Below are 24,701 nucleotides of genomic sequence, written 5' to 3'. Positions count from 1 at the left end.
TGATGATGCCAGGGATTTGGGATTGTTGGTGGATAGGGAATTGAAGTTTAGGGGGCACATTGCAAAAGTGTCTAAATCAGCTCATCAAATCACTTAGCTTCTGAAAAATACTTTAACAAGCAGAGACAAACAAGTTATTGTTCCTCTGTATCAAGCTTTGTTAAGACCCCATCTAGACTACTGTGCCCAGATATGGGTGCCAGGGTTTCTTCTTGATGGGGAGGAGGAGGAGGTGGAGAGGATCCAGAGACGAGTGACCAAGATGATAGCAGGTCTGTGGAATGAATCTTATGAGAAGAGGTTGAAGATTTGTGGGTTGCAAAAATTGGTCGATAGGCGGAAAAGGGGTGATATGATTGAGACATTCAAATTACTGAAGGGTTTCTATAAGATTAATCCAGAAGATATTTTTGAGAATAGGACTGGTGGTGGGAGGACTAGGGGCCATACATGGAAGCTGGGCAAGAATGTGGTTAGCAGGGGTGTTAGAGCTAGGTTTTTTACTTGGAGAGTGGTGAATGAGTGGAATAAGCTGCCAGAGTCTGTTGTGGGTGCTACGACCATGAATGAGTTCAAGGCGAGGTATGATAGATACTGTGTGAATGTCGAATAGTTGTTCTTGACATTATGTTAGGGTCTCCCTCGATGAGTCTGTAGACTCCTTGGAGTTGTCCGGAATAATAATAATAATCATTCTTTTCTTTGTCTCAATACTCGCAGAACTTCTGAGCAGATCTTTATTTTTTCAGAATGCATCTTTAGTTATGGCTATTCTTATTTTTATTTTTTTATCTTGCTTTCCATCTGCAGTAAAGTAGGTGCCTAAATATTTGTATTCTGTTGTATGTTCAATTTTCATATTGTTTATGAATATTTCTGGCTCGGATCTGCTTTCTTTTGAGATTTTCATAAATTTGGTCTTTTTTGCATTTATATCTAATCCAAATTCTTTACCTTCTTCAATCAGTAGCTGCATTAATTTGATTAATTTTTTTTCTGCTATTAGAATGGTATAATCAGCATATCTAAGATTGTTGTATTTTATACCATTGATACTAATTCCTATTTTTTGTTTTTCAATCTTTTTCATCACTGTCTCATATAGATATTAAATAGATTTGGTGAAAGGATACAACTTTGTCTAACTCCTCTTTTTATTTTCACTACAGAAGTCTCATTGTTAAACAGCTGCCTTTTCTGTTTGGTGTAAATCATTTTTATAATCTTAAGTACATGATCTTCTATGTCTAATTTATTGAACATTTTATTATGTTTTACCCAGTCAAAAGCCTACTGAAAGTCTATGAAGCATATATAAATGTTCCTGTTTCTTTCAAGTGATTTTTCTATTAGTATTTTTAATTCCTGGATAGCATTAATGGTTCCCATTCCTCTTCTGAAGCCTTTCTGTTGTTCACTGAATTCACTGCTTATGGCTCTTTCAATTTGTTTGTTAATGATGTATAAAATATTTTTAAATGCATCGGATATTAGGCTCACAGTTCTGTAATCCTCGCAATTTTGTGCATTATGTTTCTTTGGAATTGGTATGCAGGTAGATGTTGTAAAAACTTCAGATAATTGTATAGTTTTATAGATGTCCTGAATGGATTCCACTAAATAGTTGTTATTATTGCCAGTCAAAGCTTTCAGCAGCTCAGCAGGAATATTATCACATCCAGGGGATTTATTATTAGGAAGATTCTTGATTATATGTTCTACCTCTTTTCTTGTGGGTAGAGTGGTATCTCTTTTTACGTTTAACTTAAGGTGTTGTGGATCATCTAACATGTTACCATTATCATCATCATAGAGATCTGATAAGTACTTCACCCATCTTTAATAATATTATTATATTATTAGTCTTCCATTTATCATCATCATCATCAAATTCCTGCCATGTACCCTCAAGGGGTGTACAGGATATGACAGTACTACATGAAAAAACTACATTATTACTAACTTCCTATCTACAATTTTCCTCCAAATCAGTCTGTTACTTGTCAAGACTCCAACATTATCAGATCTTATATTTCTATCGTCTAAGGCACTTTGTACCGTATCAATTCACCTATATCTTGGTCTTCCTCTGGGTCGTTTTCCTGCCAACCTAGCAGAGAACACTTGTTTTGCTAATCTTTCCTCTCCCATTCTATTTAAGTGACCATACCATCTGAGATTAGCTCTGCTAACGCATTCCTGGATGCTGACAATGTCAAGTTCTTTCCTAATATCCTCATTTTTAATATGATATTGCCATTGATGCCATCTGTTCACGCCTCTAATCTTTCTCAGGACTCTCATATCTGCGGTCTCTAGTCTTTGGTCAAGTGTTTTACTTCTGACCCAGCTCTCAGATCCATAAGTTAAAATTGGTTTGAACACAGTCTTGTATACAGCTAATTTAGTGTTCCGACTAATTTCTTTCTTATTCCATATGAATTTATTCAATTGACTTCCCACGATACCAGCTTTGCTGATTCTGTTGTCTATTTCTATATTTAGTTTACCATCTTCAGTAAAAATCGTGCCTAAATAGCTGAAATGTTTTACTTGTTCCACAGGTTCTCCATTCACAACACAGTTGATATTTTCAATGATTCTGCCTATTTTCATTGTCTTTGTTTTTTATTGCTGACCTTCATACCATATCTATTACAACAGCTATTCAATTTAGTCAGAGAATCTTGCAGACTTGTAGCGGATTTATTTAGAAGTATAACATCATCCGCATAAAGCAAAGAGCTGACATTAACATCTCCAATTTTGATATCAGGTTTAATACCACATTCCTTCATAATGTGATCCATATAGATAATGAATAACAGAGGGGATAATGTACATCCCTGTCTCACACCAGATTTAACATTAAACCATCTTCCTGTACTTCCTTCAATTCTAACTGCTGACTCACAACTCAAATAAAAACTAAGTATTGCTTGATATAATGCCCCATTGACACCATATAACTGCAGCGTATTGAATAGCTTCTCTCTCTTGGCACCTTGTCATATGCCTTTTCCAAATCGACAAAACTTAAATACAGATCTTTGTTATATTCCCATGCTTTCTCGACTATTTGTCGTAAAGTGAAGATCTGATCCTGACAGCCTCTATTTGGCCTGAATCCAGCTTGTTCTTCACCAAGCCTTTCTTCCACAATTCTTCTCAACCGTTTCTCAAGTATACTTGCATAGATCTTGCCAGGAACACTCAGTAGGGAAATACCTCTGTAATTCTCACATTCAGTTTTATTTCCCTTTTTATATATGGGTACTATGAGAGCTCTACTCCAATCATCGGGAATTCGTCCCTCTGTCCAGGCTTTCTGAACTATGCAGTGCAGCCACTGTAAGACTCTTATACCACCATACTTCAGCATTTCTGGTCGAATATCATCTACTCCTGCTGCCTTTCCACATTTCAAGCCTTTGATGGCTTTTTCTACTTCAAGTATGGATATGTATTCCTGACTGCATGCCTGGTCAGTGTTTTTTATCACTGTGCTGTCATCACTGCTTGTTTCATTTAGCAGTTTTTCAAAGTAATTACTCCATACTTCAAGGATATCTTTTTCTCCTGTTTTCATTTCACCTTTATCATCTCTAATTCCTTTTACAGCACTCTTTCCTCCATTCCTAAGCTTCTTCAACAACCTCCAGAATATTTTGCCACCTTCTTGATATTTATTTTCTATATTCTTGCCAAAGTCCTCCCATGACTTTTGTTTAGCTAGTTTTACACACTGTTTAGCTTTCTTACATTTGTCTCTGTATTCTGTAAGAGTAAAAGCTGACTTATTTGCCAGGAACTTTTGATATGCTTTCTTCTTTTCCTTCACTGCCTCTTTAACTTCCTGTGTCCACCAGGGAGTTCTGATTTTTTTATCCTTGCACACAACCTCACCACATGCCTCTCTGGCAGAATCAATCAATGTTTCCTTCAGAGTTTGCCACTGAATCTCCAAGGTTTGATTCCTGTTCTCAAACTCTTTCATTTTCTTTTCAATAATATTTCTGTATTTTAGTCTACAGTTCACATCTGAGAGCTGCTCAACTTTTATTCGCTTTAAAACTTTCTTACATGTTATTCTTTTCAATATGAAATTCAATTTTATCCTGCTCAAGACTAAATAGTGATCACTTCCAATTTCAAATCCTCTGTACACTCTGGTGTCCTGCACCAGGGAGAAAACATCACTATCAACAATAACATAGTCAATGAGACTTTTCTTATTCCTAGCCTCTTCTCTCCATGTGAATTTGTGCACATTTTTATGTTGGAACATGGTGTTAGTAATAACCAGTCCATGTCCTGAGCAGAAATCCAACAGATATTTGCCATTATTATTAGCTTTGCTCTTTTCTCCAAATTTTCCCAAAATATTTTTGTATGTCTCACAATCATTTCCTACTCTACTATTTAGATCCCCAACAAGGACCAACTTTTCCTTTTTCATTGTGTCAGTTGCTTTTTCTAAAGCCTCAAAAAATTCCTCCACTTCTACCTTAGTAGAACCTTCTGTGGGACCATAGGCACAAATAAGTCTCATTGTCCAGTTCCCCATTCTCATATTTGCCCACATTACTCTACTTGAGACTGACTGCCATTCAAGAAGATTAGCCTCGTATTTTGTGTTGAATACTATGGCTACTCCTTCTTTTCCTTGATTGTCATTGCCTGAATATAACATTTTGTATTTATTGCTCAGAAAGATCTCACCAGTTTTGGTCTTTTTTGTTTCAGTCACCCCTATTATGTCGATCTGGTACTTATCTAATTCCTCAGCTAGCTCCATTTCTTTGCCATTCAGGCTTCTTATGTTGATAGTACCGATCTTTAACTCTGGTGATGTTGAATTGGGGTTTGTTTTCAGATTTGTTCCAGTAGCTGACTTTTCGTTGTTCGCCCTGGTTCCCTGGCGAAAACAACGGGGGCCTTGTTTAACCGGGCGACGTCCCAGCCGGCATGAAATTTTGTCATGTTGTACCATCATTTTTTATTTTGGTTTAACCAATAAGAATACAATTTGGTCGGCTAAATCCCAAATTGCCAACCCATCCTCGTTCGTTCAGTATCAAAGTAGATACCCAACAGGGTGCACCACGAGAAGGTGAGGATTGGACATTAGGTCAGAAGCCCTGGTCGGTTCTCCGCATTCTTTTAAAGGCTATGTGGAGGTCTCCTCTCAGTTATACAGCTTTGACCCTTAAGCACCCCTTCTTCCATTTATTATTATATTTATTTATTATTATTATTATTATGTTATTAGTCTTCCATTTATCTTTTCCTTATCAATGAGTATGTTTCCATCTTTGTCCTTGATGTTATTAGACTGTGTATGTTTTGCTTTTCCATTAAGTTCTTTCACTTTCAGGAATGCTTCTCTGGTTTTGTTCCTATTTTGTAATTCTTCTATCTCAGTGCACTGCTTATTTATCCAGTTTTTTCAGTCTTTTATATAACTGTTGGATAAAATTCTTTTATCCAAAGTTTTATATCTTAACCTTTCTACTTCATTTGCTCCTCTTTTCCATGTTCTTCTTTCATCAATAAGATTGATTGACTCTTGAGTTATCCATGGTTTTTTCTTTCTTTCTTGTTTATTGATGTGTTTTTAGCAGATGTTATGATAGCTGCTTGTAGTCTATTCCACTGAGAGGGTTCATCTTCGTTTTGCAACTGTGCAGACAGCAGTTATGAAATATTTTCATTAAATTTTGATTTTATTATTGGATTTTGTATCATTTGCAGATCCTATTTTAGGGGTTGATTTCTTTTAAATTTTATTATTTTCAGGCGAATATTCATCTTCATTAAGACCAGTCTATGATCAGATCAACAGTCAGCACTTGGCATCAACTTTGAGTTCCGTATTCCATTGAAGTAATGTTTACTGACTACAATATAGTCTAATTGATTTTTGTATCTTCAATCCGGACTTTCCCATGTGTATCCCCCTCATCCACCCACAAGGGGACGCCCTGATAGCCCAGCAACCCGAAGTATATTCTAAAGAATCGCTATCCATGCTAAGACTTAAGTGCTGGGAGGAACTCATGTTGGAGACTTAATGGAATGAAACAACACTAGGAAAGGATTAAAAATATTATTTAATTCTTTCACTATTTCCTCTCAGCCATAGAGAGACATCTGGGAATACAATATGAAACTTGTAACACACACACACACACACACACACACACACACACACACACACACACACACACACACACACACACACACACACACACAAATTAAGTGAAACACATGGATGAAAGACTATTCTTTCTTCTCTCAGAATGATGAGCATGCTATATTAAGGGAAATATATAGGAGTGTGTAATAAATTCAAGAAGTTTCCTATATATGGGTGAAACTATTATTTAAAAAATAGAAAAAAAATTATAGAAGGGTGACATTGGTGGATGGGTATGATAATAGTGTGACCATGGCAAAGGGTAAAGTGAAATTACTTAATGAGCAGTGTATATCTGTACTGGTAATACTTATTATTCATTGAGTAAGTCAGTGTATATCACACTAGTGTAACGATGCTGTATAGCACCTAGGAGGGAGTCAAGTGATAGAGGATTAGAGATGAAAGAATCGGGGATGTATCTAGTATTGATAAGGTTAGATGCTAATGAGACTGTAGAAATGCATTAAATATTTCCACATATAAATTTTAGGGAATGTGCAAAAGAATTAGCTAGGCCACTTATCTGTTTGTGTAATGAGTCTTGCAGCAGGAAGGATTCCTAAGGAGGTGGAAAAAAAGGCAAATTAATGCCACTGCACAAGCATGGTTCTAGGACAGAAGTATTCACTTATAAACCACTCTGTATATCACAGTTGTAATTAAGGTATTTGAGAAGTTGGTTAAAAATAGAATATAGGAATATACAATAAGGTGAATCAAGACTCTGGAATGTTGATTATGGGGATGCATTGGGGGGGGGGATTTCAGTTGCAGAGTTTAGTGGATAGAAGGAAAAGAGGTGATGTTGATAGTGACATTAAAGTTAGTGGTTGGATACAGCGGAAGGTCAGAACAAGAGGCAGTTCCTGAAAGTTGTGTAAAGGTCTGATGAAGGGGGGGGAGGAGTAGATTTTTTACATGATGTGTAGAGAGTGAGTATCATCTATTGATAGAATCATTTTGAATGTTTTTTGAATAAGAGGAATGTGAATGAGTTTAAGGTTCAGTACGATGGACATTACTTAATCAGGGTAATGTTCCACAATGAGTTTGATTCTGTCGAGGTTTATTATAAAAGTAATAATAATTATATCTGACAAGAAACTGATTGAAGTAGTCATTTTTACCATGATGCATGGCAGTATATACATCTGAGAAGGAAGTGTGCAGCAAATATAATTATAACATACTTTCTAACTCATTAACACAGTCTTATATTCTAGTCTTAGTCAACTTCTTCAGTACCTTAACTCCAGCTGTGTAAGTGGTAACCTCTATTTTAACTCCACTCTCATGGAGTCATACTATTTGATATTTTCCATTCCTTCAAAATCCTGCCCAGAGTAAGACCATTGTTATATAACCAGGTCAATAGCACAGGAAGGAGTTTTTACATTAGTTAGTCCGACTTGACCAAAAGTTATAGTCATTAGTGATACTTAGCTGATGAAGGAATGTATAGAAATAGATGCAGCGGGAACAGTATTTTCAAAAAAGGAGAGAGGGAACAGGATTGGGGGGGGAAGAGGTTTTGCTAATGACAGCAGTAAAAAGAGTAGGAGTTCAGCAAGGAAGATAGGGTAGCATGGATGGGAGGGGGGGGGGCAATGCATTTGAGGCCATGTGAGGTAGAGGCCAATAGCATGAAATATATAGTTGGTTGCTGCTATAGGTCAGAGGGTGCACTGTAGAATGTAGATGGCCTGTATCAAAAAATTAGCACAATGAGTACAGTGCAAATAATTGTTAGGAATGCTTCAACTATAGAGACATATTGGAAGAAGTAAAGATCACATGTAAGGAAAGAAATGTGATAGGTGAGATTTGAGCATGCTGGATCTGGTAATGGCAGTAGTGGATTTGTCTAAGGTAGCCACATTGTCTTCAATTTGGGAGAGTGGTCACACAGTCTTGACATGTGAGATGGCTAAGCATGTGGAATTTTAGTGAAGAAGGAAGGAGAATGTGCTGCATATTGTGGATACAGTACAGAATCTGATTACAATCCCACAGCTGGAATAGAGATTGCAATATATATATATATATATATATATATATATATATATATGTGTGTGTGTGTGTGTGTGTGTGTGTGTGTGTGTGTGTGTGTGGAATTTTTATTTAAGAAGAGGATATATATACATACACACACTATGGAATTACAAACAAGGTGATATTATGACAAACTGAGGCATCAGCTTAGAGAAGTTTTACAACTTAAGGATCTGGAGAGGAATGTTTGAACAAAGTGGTATCAGACCTAGAGTTAGGAAGAAGCTATGTATTACTTTGATGGAACTAAATTGCAGAAAACTGATGAGGCCAGGGATTTTGGGGTTATTCAAAACAGCACATCAAATTTGTGGTTGTTGAAGAACACACTGATAAGCAAGGATAAGAAGGTTATGATTCCCCCTTCATAAGCTGCTTTAATAAGACCATACCTGGAGCTGCATGCAGATATTATTTCTTAGGCATGGAGATACCTGAGAAATAATAAGATAATATAGAGATTCTGCAGGATTGCTTAAATAGACTGACATTATAGACAAAAGATAACAGCCATTAGTTTTATGTGGCAAAATTAAGTTCATGCACTTTGGGAAGATGGGATCACAGACTGCATATCCTATGAGATAACTAGACTTTACTATATACAGATCTGGTTGCTTGGAGTCCTTGGAAGATGAAGAGGTGAAGAGGATCCAGAGACAAGTGACCATGATTCTAATGGGTCTGAGGAATACTCCTGATGAGAAAAAAATTAAAAGACTTTGCATCATGTTCCCTCCTCTCTTCTGGCTAGTTATAGGTAGAAAAAAGGGAGGAACATGATAGAAACATAAGGTATTAAATGGATTTTATAGGATGGACTAAGAAGCCTTTTTTCAGTATGTGGCAAGAAGTGAATGAACAAGATGTCACATTTTATAAATTGTGTAAGAGTGTGAGGACAAGATATTTTTCTTGGAGAGTAGTGAGTGGGTGGAATGGATTGCCGGATTCACTTGTGAGTACTTTGTTGGTGAATGACTTCAAGGAGAAGTATGATAGATATCATGTGAATAATGCTTAGTACAGAAATATTATGATGAGTCTTTGACTACGGGGAGATACCTGAAATAATAATAACTTTTTCACACATTTTCTAAAAATATGTGACAATATATCATCAAGCCCCACAACTTTATTATTATCAAGCTAACTGAACACTTTATTATTATTATTATTCAGGCCTCCATGGAGTCAAAAGACTCATCGTGGGAGGTCCTTCCTAAGAACATAGTCTGTCAAGATTCATCGAGGGGAGGTCCCCCCCATAAGAAACACAAAGTCTATCATACCACAACTTAAACTCATTGACCGTTCTCGCTCTCACCACTCCATCAGGTAAGGTTCAACCACCCTCCATGCAGAGAAACCACTCCTCACCCTCTTTCTCACAGTTTCCTTTCGTAACTTCCAGGGATGGCCCCTTGTCATGACTCTTACCATTGTTCAACCAAGCAAAAGAACTCGCCAGTGTCAACCCTGTAACCACCTCTCAACAGTTTAAAAGTCTCAATCATATCACCCCCTCCTTCTATCTACCAAACTCTGCAGTTTACACTTCCTCAGCCAATCCTCATAACTAACATTGTACAGTCCTGACACCATCTTTGTTATCCTCCTTTGTACCCTTTCCACAGTTAATTTATCCCCTTCAAATCCTGGGGACCAGATCTGAGAACAATAGTCTAAGTGTGGTCTGATCAGAGTCTTATACAAAGGAATGATAACCATTCTATCTCTGCAGGTCAGTGTCCTCATTATTGCAGCAATCCTCTGTGTTACCTTCACCACCTTTGCAATATGTCCCCTAAATTTCAGGTTTCTATCAATCATCAAACCCAGATCTCTTGTCTCTCCTACTTCCTCCAGTTTAACTCCTCCCACAGAGTATGCAGCATCCCATCAACGTGTCCCAAACTTCAAGACCTTACATTTTGCTGCATTAAACCGATACTCCCCATTCATTTGCCTATCCCTCTATCTTATTCAAATCCTCTTTCAGGGCTACCACATCTGCACTAATACTAATAACCTTTCCCACCTTCGCATCATCCGCAAACAACCGAATATCCCCTTGCAATCCACAGACAATGTCATTGATATAAAGGTTAAACAATATAGGTTCCAGTACTGAGCCCTGTGGAAACCCCACTTGTAACCTTCTGCCTCTTTGATATTGCTCCACCATACACAACTCTCTGATACCTATTGGACAGCCAATCCTGAATCCAGTTGACCAATCTGACATCCAGACCCATGTGCTGCAACGTGAATATCAGCTTATCATGTGGCACCCTGTCAAATGTCTTTGCTAAGTCTAGGAAATTGGCAGTATATGTCTTTCCCTCATCTAATGCTCTTGTAACTTTATCATAAAAGGCTAGCATATTGCTAAAACAAGAGTGCCCCTTCATAAATCCATGTTGACTCTCACTGATAACATTACCCTCATCTGCCCAATGCTGTATATGGTCCCTCACTACTTTCTCCAAGATCTTACTAACTACTGATGATGCACAAACTGGCCTATAATTAGACACTTCCAGTCTGATACCACCCTTATGCAATGGCACTATCTCACCTTCCTTCCATTCCATGAGCACCTTTCCCACAGCCAGACTTTCATTGAAAAGATAGGTCAAGGACACTGTCAGTTCCCTAGCACATTCTCTCAAAACTCGTGGTGAAATACCATCCAGTCCCACAGCTTTACTAACATCCAGAGTACTCAGTATGTGGAACACACACTCCTCTTGCACCTCTAAACCTCGAATCTACCCTATCCCTCTAGTAATAAAATTGACTCCTCCAGAATGAAATGCTTCATAAAGTGTTCATTGAACAATTCCACTATGTCCTCTGCATCAGTCACTCTATTCCTATTTTTATCCCTCAATGTCATTCTTCCACAGTCATTTCTCCTCATACTGGCCGCATAGCTAAAAAATTCCCTAGGATTTTCCTTGGATCTAAGGGCCAATCTTTTTTCATATTCCAGTTTCGCCTTCCTTACCATACTAGTCACTCTTCTGGTCTGTGTCTTATATTCTTCATGCATCTTCTCTTCACCTGTCTCCTTATGTCTCTTCCATAGCCTCTTTTGGCCAGGCTGATGCTATCAGTGCCACCTATTCCTCTCCCTTATTCCGAATACTCCTGGCATTGGTATAAAGCATAAAAATGCCATTGTTTCTATACCCAGTATTATCCCCTCTAGACTCCACTGGGCTCAGTGTTACCTGATGTCGTCCCCCTTCTCCCAAGTACCCATTCCCACAAGAGGCCACCCCTGCTACCATCCACACTGGGACACACTGGCTCGTTCAGAACAGCAATCTCTTCGGATGCCTACGTCCTTCCTCATTCAAATGCAAGCGGTCTCTCGCATACAACTCCTCTCTGCTCTCAAATGCACTCCAAGCATCCACATATTCAAATCCTCTCTTCTGACACATTCTCACTATTATGCCATTCGATATCACTGCTCTTCTGCTCAGCTCGACATTATCATACCTAGGCAACACATACACACTATCTTTTCTCTCTGTGTCTTCTTTCTTATAGCCTCGAGCAAGAATCTCATATTGCCCGCTGCCCTATTTACACCACCACTCAAGTCATTGTTCCCACCATCACAATCATTTCATCCACCCTTTCACCTCTCTTAATTGCCATAGCCACACTTTCTATTGTTCCTTCTGGTAAACACTCCTCATGCATCCTATCTTGAACACCACGGATCATCGAGTCCCCATACATTACACCTCTTACCACCGTATTTCTCAATTGCTCACATGCATCCCTCACTCTCTCTCTCTTGTAATAGTTTCTCTCTGTGCTCCCCTACTCTGTGCTTACCTGCCTTCCTGACATCACTCTATCTCTAGTCCCTGTGCTCCCTTGCATTCCTCTTATTCCCTCTCTCCTGCTGTTTCCATTCTTTCCTCTTCTATCATTCCTATATCTGACACTCATTCCCTCTCTTCCACTTATCCTATTCTCACCTCTTCTATCATTCATACAACTCTCTCTCATTCCCTCTCTTCTGCTGTTCCCATTCTCTCTTCTTCTATCACTCCCTCTCATTCCCTAATGCAACTTCATTCACATCTAAACTTTCAGTTTTTTTCTCTTCTGTCTCTTTCTGGGTTTTGAACATTATCACTTTCATTAGTGTGGATCGATTTGTGAATGGTGATGGATTGAAGAGGTAATTGCAGCCTTAGATCTGGATTAATAACTGCAGGATATTTTTTATGAGATGTATGTAAAGGATATGTTTTAACACTTTATTTACATATTCTAGGGAAAGAGATGCACCACTGTACAATGAAGATGCACATACAATAATATATCTAGATTTTGCACAGCCTTTTGACATATTGCCAAACTTTTGAAAAGTTTGTACTTAAACTGAGGAGGTTGAGATTGGACAACGGATTAATCAATTGGTTAAGAGATTTACTACATGATTTTGATATCAACTGGAGGAATTTTTTCTAAGCCTATCTTTGACTGGTTCCCAAGTTAGTTGATCTCTGGCATGGGCAAGTGAGTTTTTCCTCCCAGAAACTAGAGTTTTTTTGTCCTGTAAAGTCAAGAAAATTGGCCATAGTTCACATTATTTCAGACAGTAACATATCCTGTAAGGATTAGGTACCAAGAGATGGCAGCACTTGTTCCCCCCCCCTCCCTTCATCAGTGCCACCTGTAATTAGTGATAAACATGGGCCAGCTATCTCTGGCTACCAATGGAGATTGAACTGCCCACTCATCTCCAAAAGCAGCTAGATAGGGTTAAAAGGCCTTGCTTATTCCCTATAAAAGAATAAAAGGGGTTAGCTGATTTTTGATTTTTTTTTTAATATGATAAATCCCTGACATATAGAAGCAACTGCTCCGTCATTAACACGTGTTTTTTATGACAATTCACATTACATGGAATCTGGACATGTATTTTCTTAAGACAGTGGTCCACATCTTGTAGATCTGTAAGCCAGTATGATATTTCTCTAGATTATTGCATTTTACAGCTGAGAAAATTATACTTTCTTATATACAGAGTAACTATCTTATAAGTGTTCAATAATATTCAATTTTAAAAAAAAATTGTTGACTTAAGTAATGTTGTGAATACGTCATATTAAGCACGGAATACATATCACACACACACACACACATATACATCTGTGAATACTGGTTGAAACTTTATAATTTTGAATATTTTAATTTTTTTAAACAAATTAGAAGAATATTAATACCCAAATTATATATTTAAAAATATATAAAGTTGTAGACCACATAAATAAATCTATAGAAAAATGTATGCAGCTGTAAACTATATTTTTGATTTCAGAACCATTTACCTACAATAAGAGAAATTTCAAAAATAGGATATTCTGTTTCTCTTGTCACTTTGTTGCTTGCTTTCCTCATCATTGCCTCTATGAGGTAAGTTGTGTTTTCTGTTACATAAATTTATTATTAATAGCCTTCAGTGGAGTGAACACTGATCATAATAAGTTCCACTCCACAACTAATATTTGTCATATTGTATGTTATCCCTTTCACACCTTCCATATTTACAGTACCTTCCAACAGTGCAAAACACACACTGTGTCCTGGTTCCTTTTTAGGAACCTTTCACAAAACACACACTGTGTGTTTTGTGAAAAATCTACTCCACTTTCCTTGTTCATCCCACTCTTATACTACATCTAGAAATGTTTACTCGTTTTTCCTTTCTCTTTCTTTACTCTATGAATCTTATCAATCTTGTAACATCCCTTCATGAACTTGAATGATTTTATCATCACTTCTCATCCACCTATCCATTAAGCTTTGTAATTTACACTCCCTCACAGCAGTATATTTAATGCCATATCAGTACCTCAATAGAGAACAAGGTACTTATTATTACTACTGACATCTCAAACAAGGGAGGTCTACACTAACTATTATTCATACAGCTGTTATACCTCTACTTAAACTCATTCACCTAAAAATGCATTCTCAATCCCCTGTCATTCATAAAAAAATCTAATACTAATATCTTAACCATGCGTTTATTCAACTTCCAGGGATAATCCCTGTTCTTTCCTCTAATGTATTGAAAAACTTCTTCTGCCTCAACATTAGTAACTTATGTTTCTTCTCTTATATCTCTCTTTAAGGTAACGTATCCATCTGCATAAGAGTGGCCTCTCCTGAATCCATTCTGTTCTTCTCCTATCTTATCTTCATAGAATTGGGACAGTCCATTTTTTCAGAATTTTACTATAGATTTTATATCCAGAGTATAGGATAACTTGTGTATAGGAATAATTATTGCCTTTTGCCAGTTTTTTGGTGGTGGTTCACCATTCCATATTTTATTTATCAGTTTAAGGAAATGAATTTTGAGGTTTTTGCATATTTGATTAATTCAGTATTTATTCCATTTTCACCAGGTGTTTTATGGTTTTTACAATTTTTTAGAGTATTTTCTAGGTCATCTATTGATATAGGATCCAAGAGTGTCTTATTATTAAAGTTTATTGTTTCAAAATCTTTATTGTGAGTCCAAACATAGCTTAGCAAGGTATTCTCATTGATGGGTGAAAGATGTGCATTTTCTCTTAGATCTCTATTTAAATTATTTAATATTTTAAAAGTTTTGGATTGTGGGTGTGTAATGTCTGTTTCAAGTTCAGAGACAAAGTTCTCCCAGGACTCTGATTACAGCTTGTTTAGCGATTGCTATTTTATTCTTGTATCCGATATAGTCATCTTGAGATTTTGTTGCTAAGTATTTTTTAAAAGCATTCCTTTTATCTTCAATAATTTGGGCAATTTGATCACCCTCTTATCTAATTCCATTTCTTCTCTGCCATTTCCTCTTCAAGTGATTCATTGGCCACATCTGTTATAATTGTTTTGATGTTATTCCATTCTTCCTCGACAGTTTTGCCTAAGTTTATATTTTCTGTTTTTTCATTAATTCTTCTTCCTCTTCTTATTATTATATGGGCACCTCAATGGAGTCCAAAGACTCATTGTGGGAGACCCAATCTATCCACACAATCTATCATATCTCTTTTTGACCCCATTAACCCTGCAGCGGTCGTGGTCAACAAAAGTTTTTGCAGCGTAGGTCACATGTATCTATATTCATTACTAGTATGTGTTAAAATGCGATAAAACTTTAAAAAAAATACTTCAAATATAATACATGATGGTTTATTTATTTTCAGTTATGATCTAGAAATTATTGAACAAAGAAAACAACAACTAAACCAATACTATACTGACATTGGAGTTTGTGGTATCTCTCAGATACAATTTACTATCAAATATCACTTTCATTTTCACATTAGACTATATTATTCTCATCATTGGACTAGAGTAACAAAATCGCTGAATTTCTTCAACATCTGATGGATTATCCCATCAATATATTTTTCCAGCCATTTTCAACGGTAAGTAAAAAAAACAAAACTAAACCAATACTATACTGACATCAGAGGTCGCGGTATCTCTCAGATACAACTTACTATGAAATATCACACAACTTTACATAACACGTGTTAAGCCAAAACTGACCGCATAAACAGTGTGGAATATCACTTGTAATATATGCATGTGCAGCTAGTCATGGCCTCCAAGCTATACACTGGATATGTTTAAGAATATTTATATTAAACGATTTGTTTGTATCTGTCTTATCAGCCGTGACCTCTGCAGGGTTAACAGAAAAGCACTCACAACTGACACCACTCTCCATAAATTATAAATTATAAATCAAACAAAACATCCTAACCAAAAAAAAATAATAAAATAAAATAAAAATAAAATAAAAAACAAAATAAAAAAACACTCAAATCCTACCAAAAAAACCCCCAATTTCACATCCACTTTGCCAACAACTTCACCATAAACAGCAACACAGATGACATACAACCTCACTTCTGGACATCTAGAGACTAGATCTGACTATTTTTTTAAGAAACACAAATTTGACAGTTAAAGTGGACTGTGACTATAATAGCCACAGTCACGTTAATTATCAAATTACACTCTGTGGGAGATCTTTCCCACAAGAGTGGCACCTGTGCTTTTGTGAACTTCAGTACTGATATTGCTAACAAATGCCAAATTTAAAATCCACTGCTGCTTCTGAATTAGGATTTCCCTGTTCTGTTCAGTAAGGTTGGTTGTATTTACTGCTCTCCAAATACTGAAACCCACTCTGACTTCCTGACTTATTTGGAAAATAAGTTCAGGAAGTCAGACTTATTTTCTTATAAGAAAATAAGTCTTATTCTTATAACTTCTTATTTCTAAAGCTTAACTTTTTCAATCCAATTACCCAAACATTAAAGGCATCTTTCTAAGTGACTTTCATGTTCACAACTTCAGCTGGCTTACTGGAAAATCCACTGACCAAGAGGGAAGAGATACAAGTATTTGTGATGAGCAATGATCTACCAACCCAAATGCATGATAATACTCTCTCTCCAAACACTTTCTTGATCTTTTCTTAACCAGTTCTCCCTTCAGGTATTCTGCAGAGGTTATCTCTCCTCTCAGACTGTAATCACATGCAAGTTTCATTTCCTCTCAAGTGGAAATGACCATCCCCAATATTCTTAATCTTGTATTCTTTGATACTACAAGGGCGACAAGAGGGACACCATCTGAAACCTCTGCTATACTAGACTGCTGCTCCCACTCTTCTGATCCACTCATCTATTCTGAGTAAGTTACAGAAATTATTCCCATGACATGAAATGAAGGCCTTCATTTTCCAATCCAACACAGAATTCTTGCTCACTTTCCAAACCATGGAAATAGGTCAATGTAGGTGTATCAAGGAAGTTCATGAAAAAAATTCAGCATACTGCAAGTGGCTTGTGACAAGAATTCCAGCTTCATATGCATCCTACATTGAAGCATGTAACAAATCATCTAACATTAAATCTAACCTCGAAAGAACTAACAGAAGAAAACTTGCCTTCTTTCCAAATAACAATCACGCCTTTGGTTCTGTGCTAAAATCATAACTTTTGCTCATCTGTACTTTCACTGCTATGTCTTTCTCATTATATGGCATCTCTATTAGAATATCTAATGATGAAGCTGATCTTCTGGCATCATTCTTCTTGTGCAACTCTTGTATAGATGATCAAGGCCACCTGTCATATAAAAACAGCATATGATATGCCCTGTTTTTTTTAAGAATCTTGGATAAATTAAATACCACAAAGGCTTCTTGTCCTGCTGATGTGTCTCTGTGTGTGTGTGTGTGTGTGTGTGTGTGTGTGTAGCATTGCAGCCTGCTCAGTAAATTGCTATCCTTTGGTCTACCTTAAATCTTAAGACATTCTTAGAAACTTATCCTGTTGCAAGTCTTTCATTAAACAGTCAGGTAAGTGGCACAATCAGTTCCTTAGCACACACACACACTCCCTTGAAACGTGGTGAAATTTCAACTACTTTACATCTAGAGTGTTCAGTATTAAGAATGCATCTATTCATTTACCTATGTTAATTAGGTTTACCTATATTAATTAAGTTTTTCATTCCATTAAATAAGGTTTAATGGAATGAAAAAAGTACAATGAAAGAATTAAACAGGTTTAATGGTTCCAGTATTTTGTCTCTGACACAGAGAAATCATATGGGATACAATATGAGAATTGTATAATGCACACAAACAACACATAAACGAGATATGATTGGATGAGAAAGGTAGTAGAAAAAAGGAAAATACCATATCTTTCTATCTGTATTTGATCTTGATAGGAATTCAGATAGAAGGATATGGTATTTTACATGAAGATAGACAGGAGAAGAGGCAGAGGCAATGTCTGAAGATATTCCAAAGATCTAGAGGTTAAATAAACTAGGTGTAAAATAGATGCCTAAAGAGGTTAGGCATGTAGTCTGGAAAAAGGCATTATGGAGGCAGCACAAGATGAATGGTAATAATCAGTTGCACAAGGAGGACAAAGAGTATGCTAGAAAGGTGACTTTCTAGCATACTCTTGTCTTGGTAAAGGTAATAAAAGTATAGTATGAGTAGCAGTTAGCAAATAAGGCAAAAAGAAACCCTAGTGAGTTTTTTCAATATGTGGCCAGTACAAGAAAGAATGATTATGGAAGGTTGATGTTGGTCAGTGACAATGGTAGAATGATAACTGCTGAAAATTATATAGTATAAATGTTAAATGAGCAATTCATTAAGGTATTCCATCCTTGTGAATGTAACATAATGCAGAACTTGAGACAGTGGGAAGGGGGTGAAGAGCCATTGATGCTGGGTGAACAGGAGGCATATGAGGAATTGAGCAAACTGAATATGAATAAGGCTGTAGGACTTAATGATAATTTTCCACACAACATGTGGTGCTTTGAGGGAATGCTCCAGATAGTTAATTAACAACAGCACCGATGTACCTTAAGAGGGCAAAATTGTTTCATTTCATGAGGGAAGTGAATTATAGGCCAATCTACATGTCTGTAGTTGTGGTTAAAGTGTTAGAGAGCTTAGTCAGGACTAAGATTCAGAATTGGGTTGATAAAAGCAATATTTTCTTTGATGGATAGCATGGATTTGCTAAAGGAAGATTGTGTTTTAGCAAGCTACTTAGGCATTATAACAAGGTGACAAATGCATTATGACAGCGTTTCTCAACCTTTCTTAGCCCAGGGACCAGTAAAATTCTTAAACCAATTTTGCGGACCACTAAATTATGTAATTTATTTAAAACCCTGTGAGGATTACCAACATTTGAGAAAAACTGTCCCTTTATAACATAATAAATCTAAAAGCATGTTTTGAATACATATGGAAACATAATTAATTAAATTGGAAGTAAACGATTAAAAGTGCATCATCATTGACACCATGTTAATTTTTATTAAACAAATAAATAATATGATATGATATGATATAATTATGTTACTACTTACTTTTAATGAGATGGTTGAGCTTCTTGGCCCTTGCAGAGTTGCTGGATATCTGGCTCAATATTGGTCAACTTCAGTCGAAGATCGGCACGCACACACTAAGACGATTTCTGTATTTTGTTTTTGAGGCCGTGTGGTTAGCCGAGTGGCTATGCGCTTCACAACAATATGCCTAGGAAAGGAGTGTCCTGGGTTCAATTGCTGTCACTGACGTGAGAAGCTTTAGGATCTTTCTCAGACATAGCCAAGTTAGCTGGTCTTGGGTGTGGACTGCAGGATTTTCTCCTCAGTTTTATATGGGGTTTTTTCCTCCTGCAAGCAGGCAAACCGGCCCCATGAACACATGCATCTACAGACGTAGGACCCATCGGGAAGCATAGGGGGCTAGCTACCTTATCCTCGAGACAGGTACGGCTTAGAAAGGCTAAGGATAGCCCCATAACAGGCCACTAGACGTGAAGGGAAGAAGAAGAAGAAGTTTTTATTTGAAGGAGCGATGAAATTCCTTTCTCACAATGATAAGTTGAGAAAACTGCATGATGATTTTCAATGCTTCTTCAGATAATTCGGGAAGTTCACTTCTCACTGAAGGCAAGATCCAGAATCGAGCCAAACCAAGATCACAGAGTTGCATTTTAAGCCCACTGTCATTTGAAAACTCAATTAACTGTTCTTTTTTCAATAACAAAAGGTCGTTCTCGTGACTGCAAGCCTGAAATGGATCGCAAACCCACAGAAATTTCTTATAAAAGTTATTCAGAGTTTTGAGGTGGTCACAAACCCTTTCCAGAAAATCAGAACCAACAAAAATATCATTTTCCACTAAAAAGGATTCCAATGTTGGAAAAGGTGCAAATTGTCTGTCTTTTACATAACTAATCCATAACACCAGTTTTCTCTCGGATACCTTTATTTTGTCATAGGTATCCAGAACAGTTAAAGAATTTCCATGAAGGAAGAGAGTTAGTTCATTTAATCAAAAAAAAAAATGTCTGAAAGATAAAATGTTGATAACCACGCTTCGTCAAGGAGTGATGCAAAATCAGAATTAGGTTCATTTACAAACAATAAATCTTTGTGCCTTAATTGAAATAACCTTGTTAGTACTTTGCCCCTGGAAATCCAGCGAATTTCAGAATGAAGCAAAAAGTTGTATATATTCACTACTCATCTCATCGCAGGGTACTGAAAATAACCTACTATTTAACAGTTGAGCCTTAATAAAATTAACTAGCTTTACAGCATTATATAGTACAGTTTTAAATTTAGGAGGCATACGCTTCCCTATGTATGAAACAATGTACCCAATTCGTATCCAGAGCCACTTCCTTGACCATAGAAACAACCCCACTATGCCTGCCTATAAGGGCATGAGCTCCATCCAAAGAAGCCCATACACTGGATCCCTTGGTGTATTATGTAATTATTGATAGTGTGAAATATTCTTCTCCAGTTGTTCGGGGTGATAAAGTTCTACAAAACAGAATATCGTCATGAATGTTGTTATCATGCTTATATCTTACGAAACATATTAACTGCACATCATTTGTAATATCAGTAGTCTCGTCTATTTGTAACGCATAATAAGAGTTCTTAACTCTTTCGATTGACTGAGATTCTACATCACCTGCCATATCATTAATTCTGCGACCGACAGTGTCATTTGAAAGAGGAATCAAATCAACATCTTTTAGTAACTTGTTCCCAAACATAGTTTTTACCACATCTTTTTTAGCTGGAAGTAATAAATTTTCCCCGATAGAATGAAGTTTCCCTGTTTTCACTATGCGCAAAGTTATCAGATAGAATGTTTCCAGTGTGTTGCTATTAATGTAACCGATATGGTCGAAACTATACATTTCCTATGATTTAATGTTCCTAAGCATTGCTGAAAAAATTCATTTGGCTTATTTTTCACATCACAGTGTTTAATTTCTAAATGTCATCAGAGTTTTGCAGATTTCATGCACTCATTAGACAACACTTCTTAACACAAAACACGTCAAGGTCTCTGTTCACTTTCTTCTCCACACCAAGTAAACCGAATTTCTAAATATGAATTGTTATCTCGTGCTGTATTTTTTACTTTGAACAGCTTGTTTTTTCTACTGTAATAGTATCAGATTTACTCGCCATTACAACAAAATTGTAACGTTACAACATGACAATTAGGGTTAGCATCATCTGTTCCAATTGCTTTTCTTTTCAAGGTCCTACTTTTTTAGCCGCTTTTCCATTATTAAAAAAACGTTTCCGATAAATATATAAATACTGTGGTTAACTCACAGCGCACTTTGTCCAAGTATCACTTAGCACTTCTGAAGATATACTGAGCCTTGGTTGAAGTAGGTAAACCTTCAATAATAAAAATCAGTACAAAACAAGCAATTGGTTGAAATATGAATAACCCATGTTTACTGCAAATCTGACAGAAGCAATAAAACCATACTGTTGTTCACTTCACCCTTCTTTTATTACTTGTCATTCTGGGCTAAAAAAATTATTGTAACAGCAGAATGCTCATTTCATGAACATTCTGCCGCTACTTGTTGGTTTTTTTAAGTATCCATTTTATTTCTTATTCAATTTTGATTTGTTTTGTTTTGTTTGGATAATTAAAAAAATATATATTTATTTATTTAATTTAAGTTTAATTAAACTTAATTAATCAAATTTAAATTAAATTAAATTTAAGTTTTCCTGCGGACCACCGTTGTGGACCACAGGTTGAGAAACACTGCATTAGGAGATGCATACACAGAGGTATATTTAGATTTTACAAAACCATTGATGAATTGCTGATAGTAGATTAGTGTGTTGGATTGGAAATTTATTGTCTGATAGGTATCAGCAAGTATTATATGGGAGAGCAATATCTCAGAAAAGAAATTCACTAGTGGTATGCCTCCAAGGGTCTATTTTGTAGTTTCTGTTTAGCTTGTATGTTAATTATATTGAAGAAGCTTTGAATAGTGATATGTTTGCAGATGATGCAAATTTGGGAAGAACTGTGAGTAGAGCAGATGTTATAGCTTTGCAAGAGAAAAGATTGTATAGAATCATGGGGGTACAATGCAGATTGTGGGTGGCATGTAGTAGAAAATTAGCACAAAGAGTGCAGAACAAGTAATTATTATGGGGAGACTTCAACTATTTTTACATAGATTGGAAAGAAATGGAATTTATCCAGCTGGTAAGAGAAAATTACCTGACACAATAATATTCAAGAGAGTGGTTTATCTGGTCATAGCATCAGAGAACTGTCTAATTTCTCTGATGCCTGTATAAACTCTTGATCAGGCCGCATATTACATATAGATAACTATGTACAGATTTAGTCCAACCTGACACCTATCCAGTGCACTTATCATGCAGCAGTATCTCAAAGGCCTTTGCAAAATCTAAATAAATTGTTGTTCAGGCATTTCCTTTTTCCAGTGTATTCATCACCCCCCATTATGGTACATATGAAGATTGGTAAAACATGACCTCCCTTAAACAACAAACCCTTACTGATTATCAAAGAGAATAATACTGCTGTTATCAACTGAGTCCAACCTCTACAGCCTTAACCACAACTTCTGCACATAGATTTCTATAATTTGTAGCCTCAGTCTTATCATCAGCTTTGTGAAGTGGAGCAATTTCTCTACTTTGGGACTTTTTCTGTTGCAAGATTCTTGTTAAGCAGGCATGTTAAGGCTTCCTTAACTCCCTGGAACATGCAGTGATATGTTGAACCTATTGTCATTTATTGATATCAAATTTATTTTATTTCTTACATACCTCCTGATCATTCAACATCAGTTCTTTCCCATCATATCTTCTACACTCAATCTTCTCATTATGTCACACCTATGAGGATGAAATACCTCGAAGAGTTACTACTGGAATACTTTGAATATATCCTTTGCAGCAGTTACCAATCCACCATTTTTATCTATTAACATAATCTCACCATAATAATTCGTTTTTTTTTTTTTTTTAATATATTTGCTGCATCTTAAAAGAACTCTTTATCATGGCATTGGCCAATTTCTGCTCATACTGCACTTCTGCTGTTTTTTGCAAACTAAGTCACCTTCTTGGCCTGCTATTTGTTCCCAGCTTCCTCATGCATTGATCATTATCATTATTCATGTTGTGCTGCCTCATTCTTCCAGATTGTATGCCTGTTCTCTTCATTCATCCATTTTACACCTGTCTTATTTAACCTTTTGACTTTGGTATACATTCAATTCAAGACATTGATTTTATTAAAGTTCTTGTTCAGTGCCTAAGCATCATTTACCTCCTTTCTGTTTAACTTCTCATTTCCATGCTTTATATTCAAGCTGTCTCCTAAGCTTTTTATGACTATTGGCCTATAACACAACAGTACTATGTTTGGGTTATTGGTTAGGAAGAAAAAAAGCTGCTATGCTTCTCGAACAGCTATAGGTCATAGTCCATGGGTGAAAGCCTTTCCTGTGAGAGGAAAGTTGTTCCAAAGATCGCTGGCCTGGTTGGCAGAGTGGTTAGCATATCTGCTTTCCAGCCAAAAGGCTGCGGGTTCAAATCCCACCGTGAGCATGGATGTTTGTGATTCGCTATGAAAATACTAGTGGTGGCAGGCAGTAGATGGTGTTGGTGTAGATGATGATGGTAATTGCTGTTCATTATAGTTGATGGAGACAGAGTTGTAGAGTAGGTGCCCTCCCTAAATGAGTCTTTGGACTCCCTGGAAGTGTCAGGTAATAATAATAATAATTAAAGATCACAGGTAAATTAAAGATACCAAGAAATTATATACTTGGTTTAATCCATTATCCAAGTGTAAATTGAATCACAGGTAAATTGAATAAAAGTGGAGAATGGGAAGTTAGTTTGATTAGTTTAAAGCTGAACTGTGTATGGATGTTTGTCAGCAGCTGATTGGTTTTTATATGCTTAAGAGAAAGTGGAGGAATGATGGCAGCCACTGCTAGTTCAGTGAAGCAGCACCCATGAAAATTCATATAGAAAAGCATAAGGCAGAAAACAGAGCATCTATGAAAAATCTATGCAAGAGTGTCAGCAATTAAGTAGAGTGCTCTCTTATGCAATTTACCCAAATGTGAGGACATCATTCTAGGGTGGACAGACCTGAGATTTTTATAGTGTCAGTAGTTGAGAATGGAAGAGGATACAAAGTTTATTTGAGACTGAAGGTCTATAAGTGTCATTTATTTGCATCAGGAAAAGCTAGAATTGCAAGTCAGCCCAAGAGAAGAAGTCTGATTCCTGAAGATCTGAATTTGATCAAAATAAGGGGAAGCATTTCTTAGCAGGGATAAGACTGCATTTTGGTAACAATGAAGTTCATCAGGTTGTCCTCACTCCACTTGAAGAACGGTAAGGAAATTAGTGTTAAAGAGATTGGTTATGGAAGATCTTAAAGTTTGTTTAGAAGAATAAGAATAATCTACAGAATCATTGAGGGTAGGAATTTTGGAGGATTCGAACAAGTAATTGTAAT

The 24,701-nt window shown here is 36.5% G+C and overlaps 1 protein-coding gene across 1 annotated transcript in view; it reads left to right on the top strand.

Moving 5' to 3' along the window:
- LOC150105672 (secretin receptor-like) overlaps window positions 1-24,701 on the top strand; it is a 244,613-nt gene that overhangs the window by 96,431 nt on the left and 123,481 nt on the right. Inside the window, exon 6 of the mRNA XM_090394527.1 lies at window positions 13,611-13,705. Coding sequence (XP_090250653.1) covers window positions 13,611-13,705 — 95 coding nt within the window. The remainder of the gene's footprint in view (window positions 1-13,610; window positions 13,706-24,701) is intronic.

Source organism: Typopeltis vanoorti, chromosome 6 (genome assembly GCF_054136105.1).
Source record: "Typopeltis vanoorti isolate ZY-2024b chromosome 6, IOZ_Tvanoo_1.0, whole genome shotgun sequence".
NCBI classification, from domain to species: Eukaryota; Metazoa; Arthropoda; class Arachnida; order Uropygi; family Thelyphonidae; genus Typopeltis; species Typopeltis vanoorti.
This window is presented reverse-complemented; position numbering and strand designations above follow the sequence as displayed.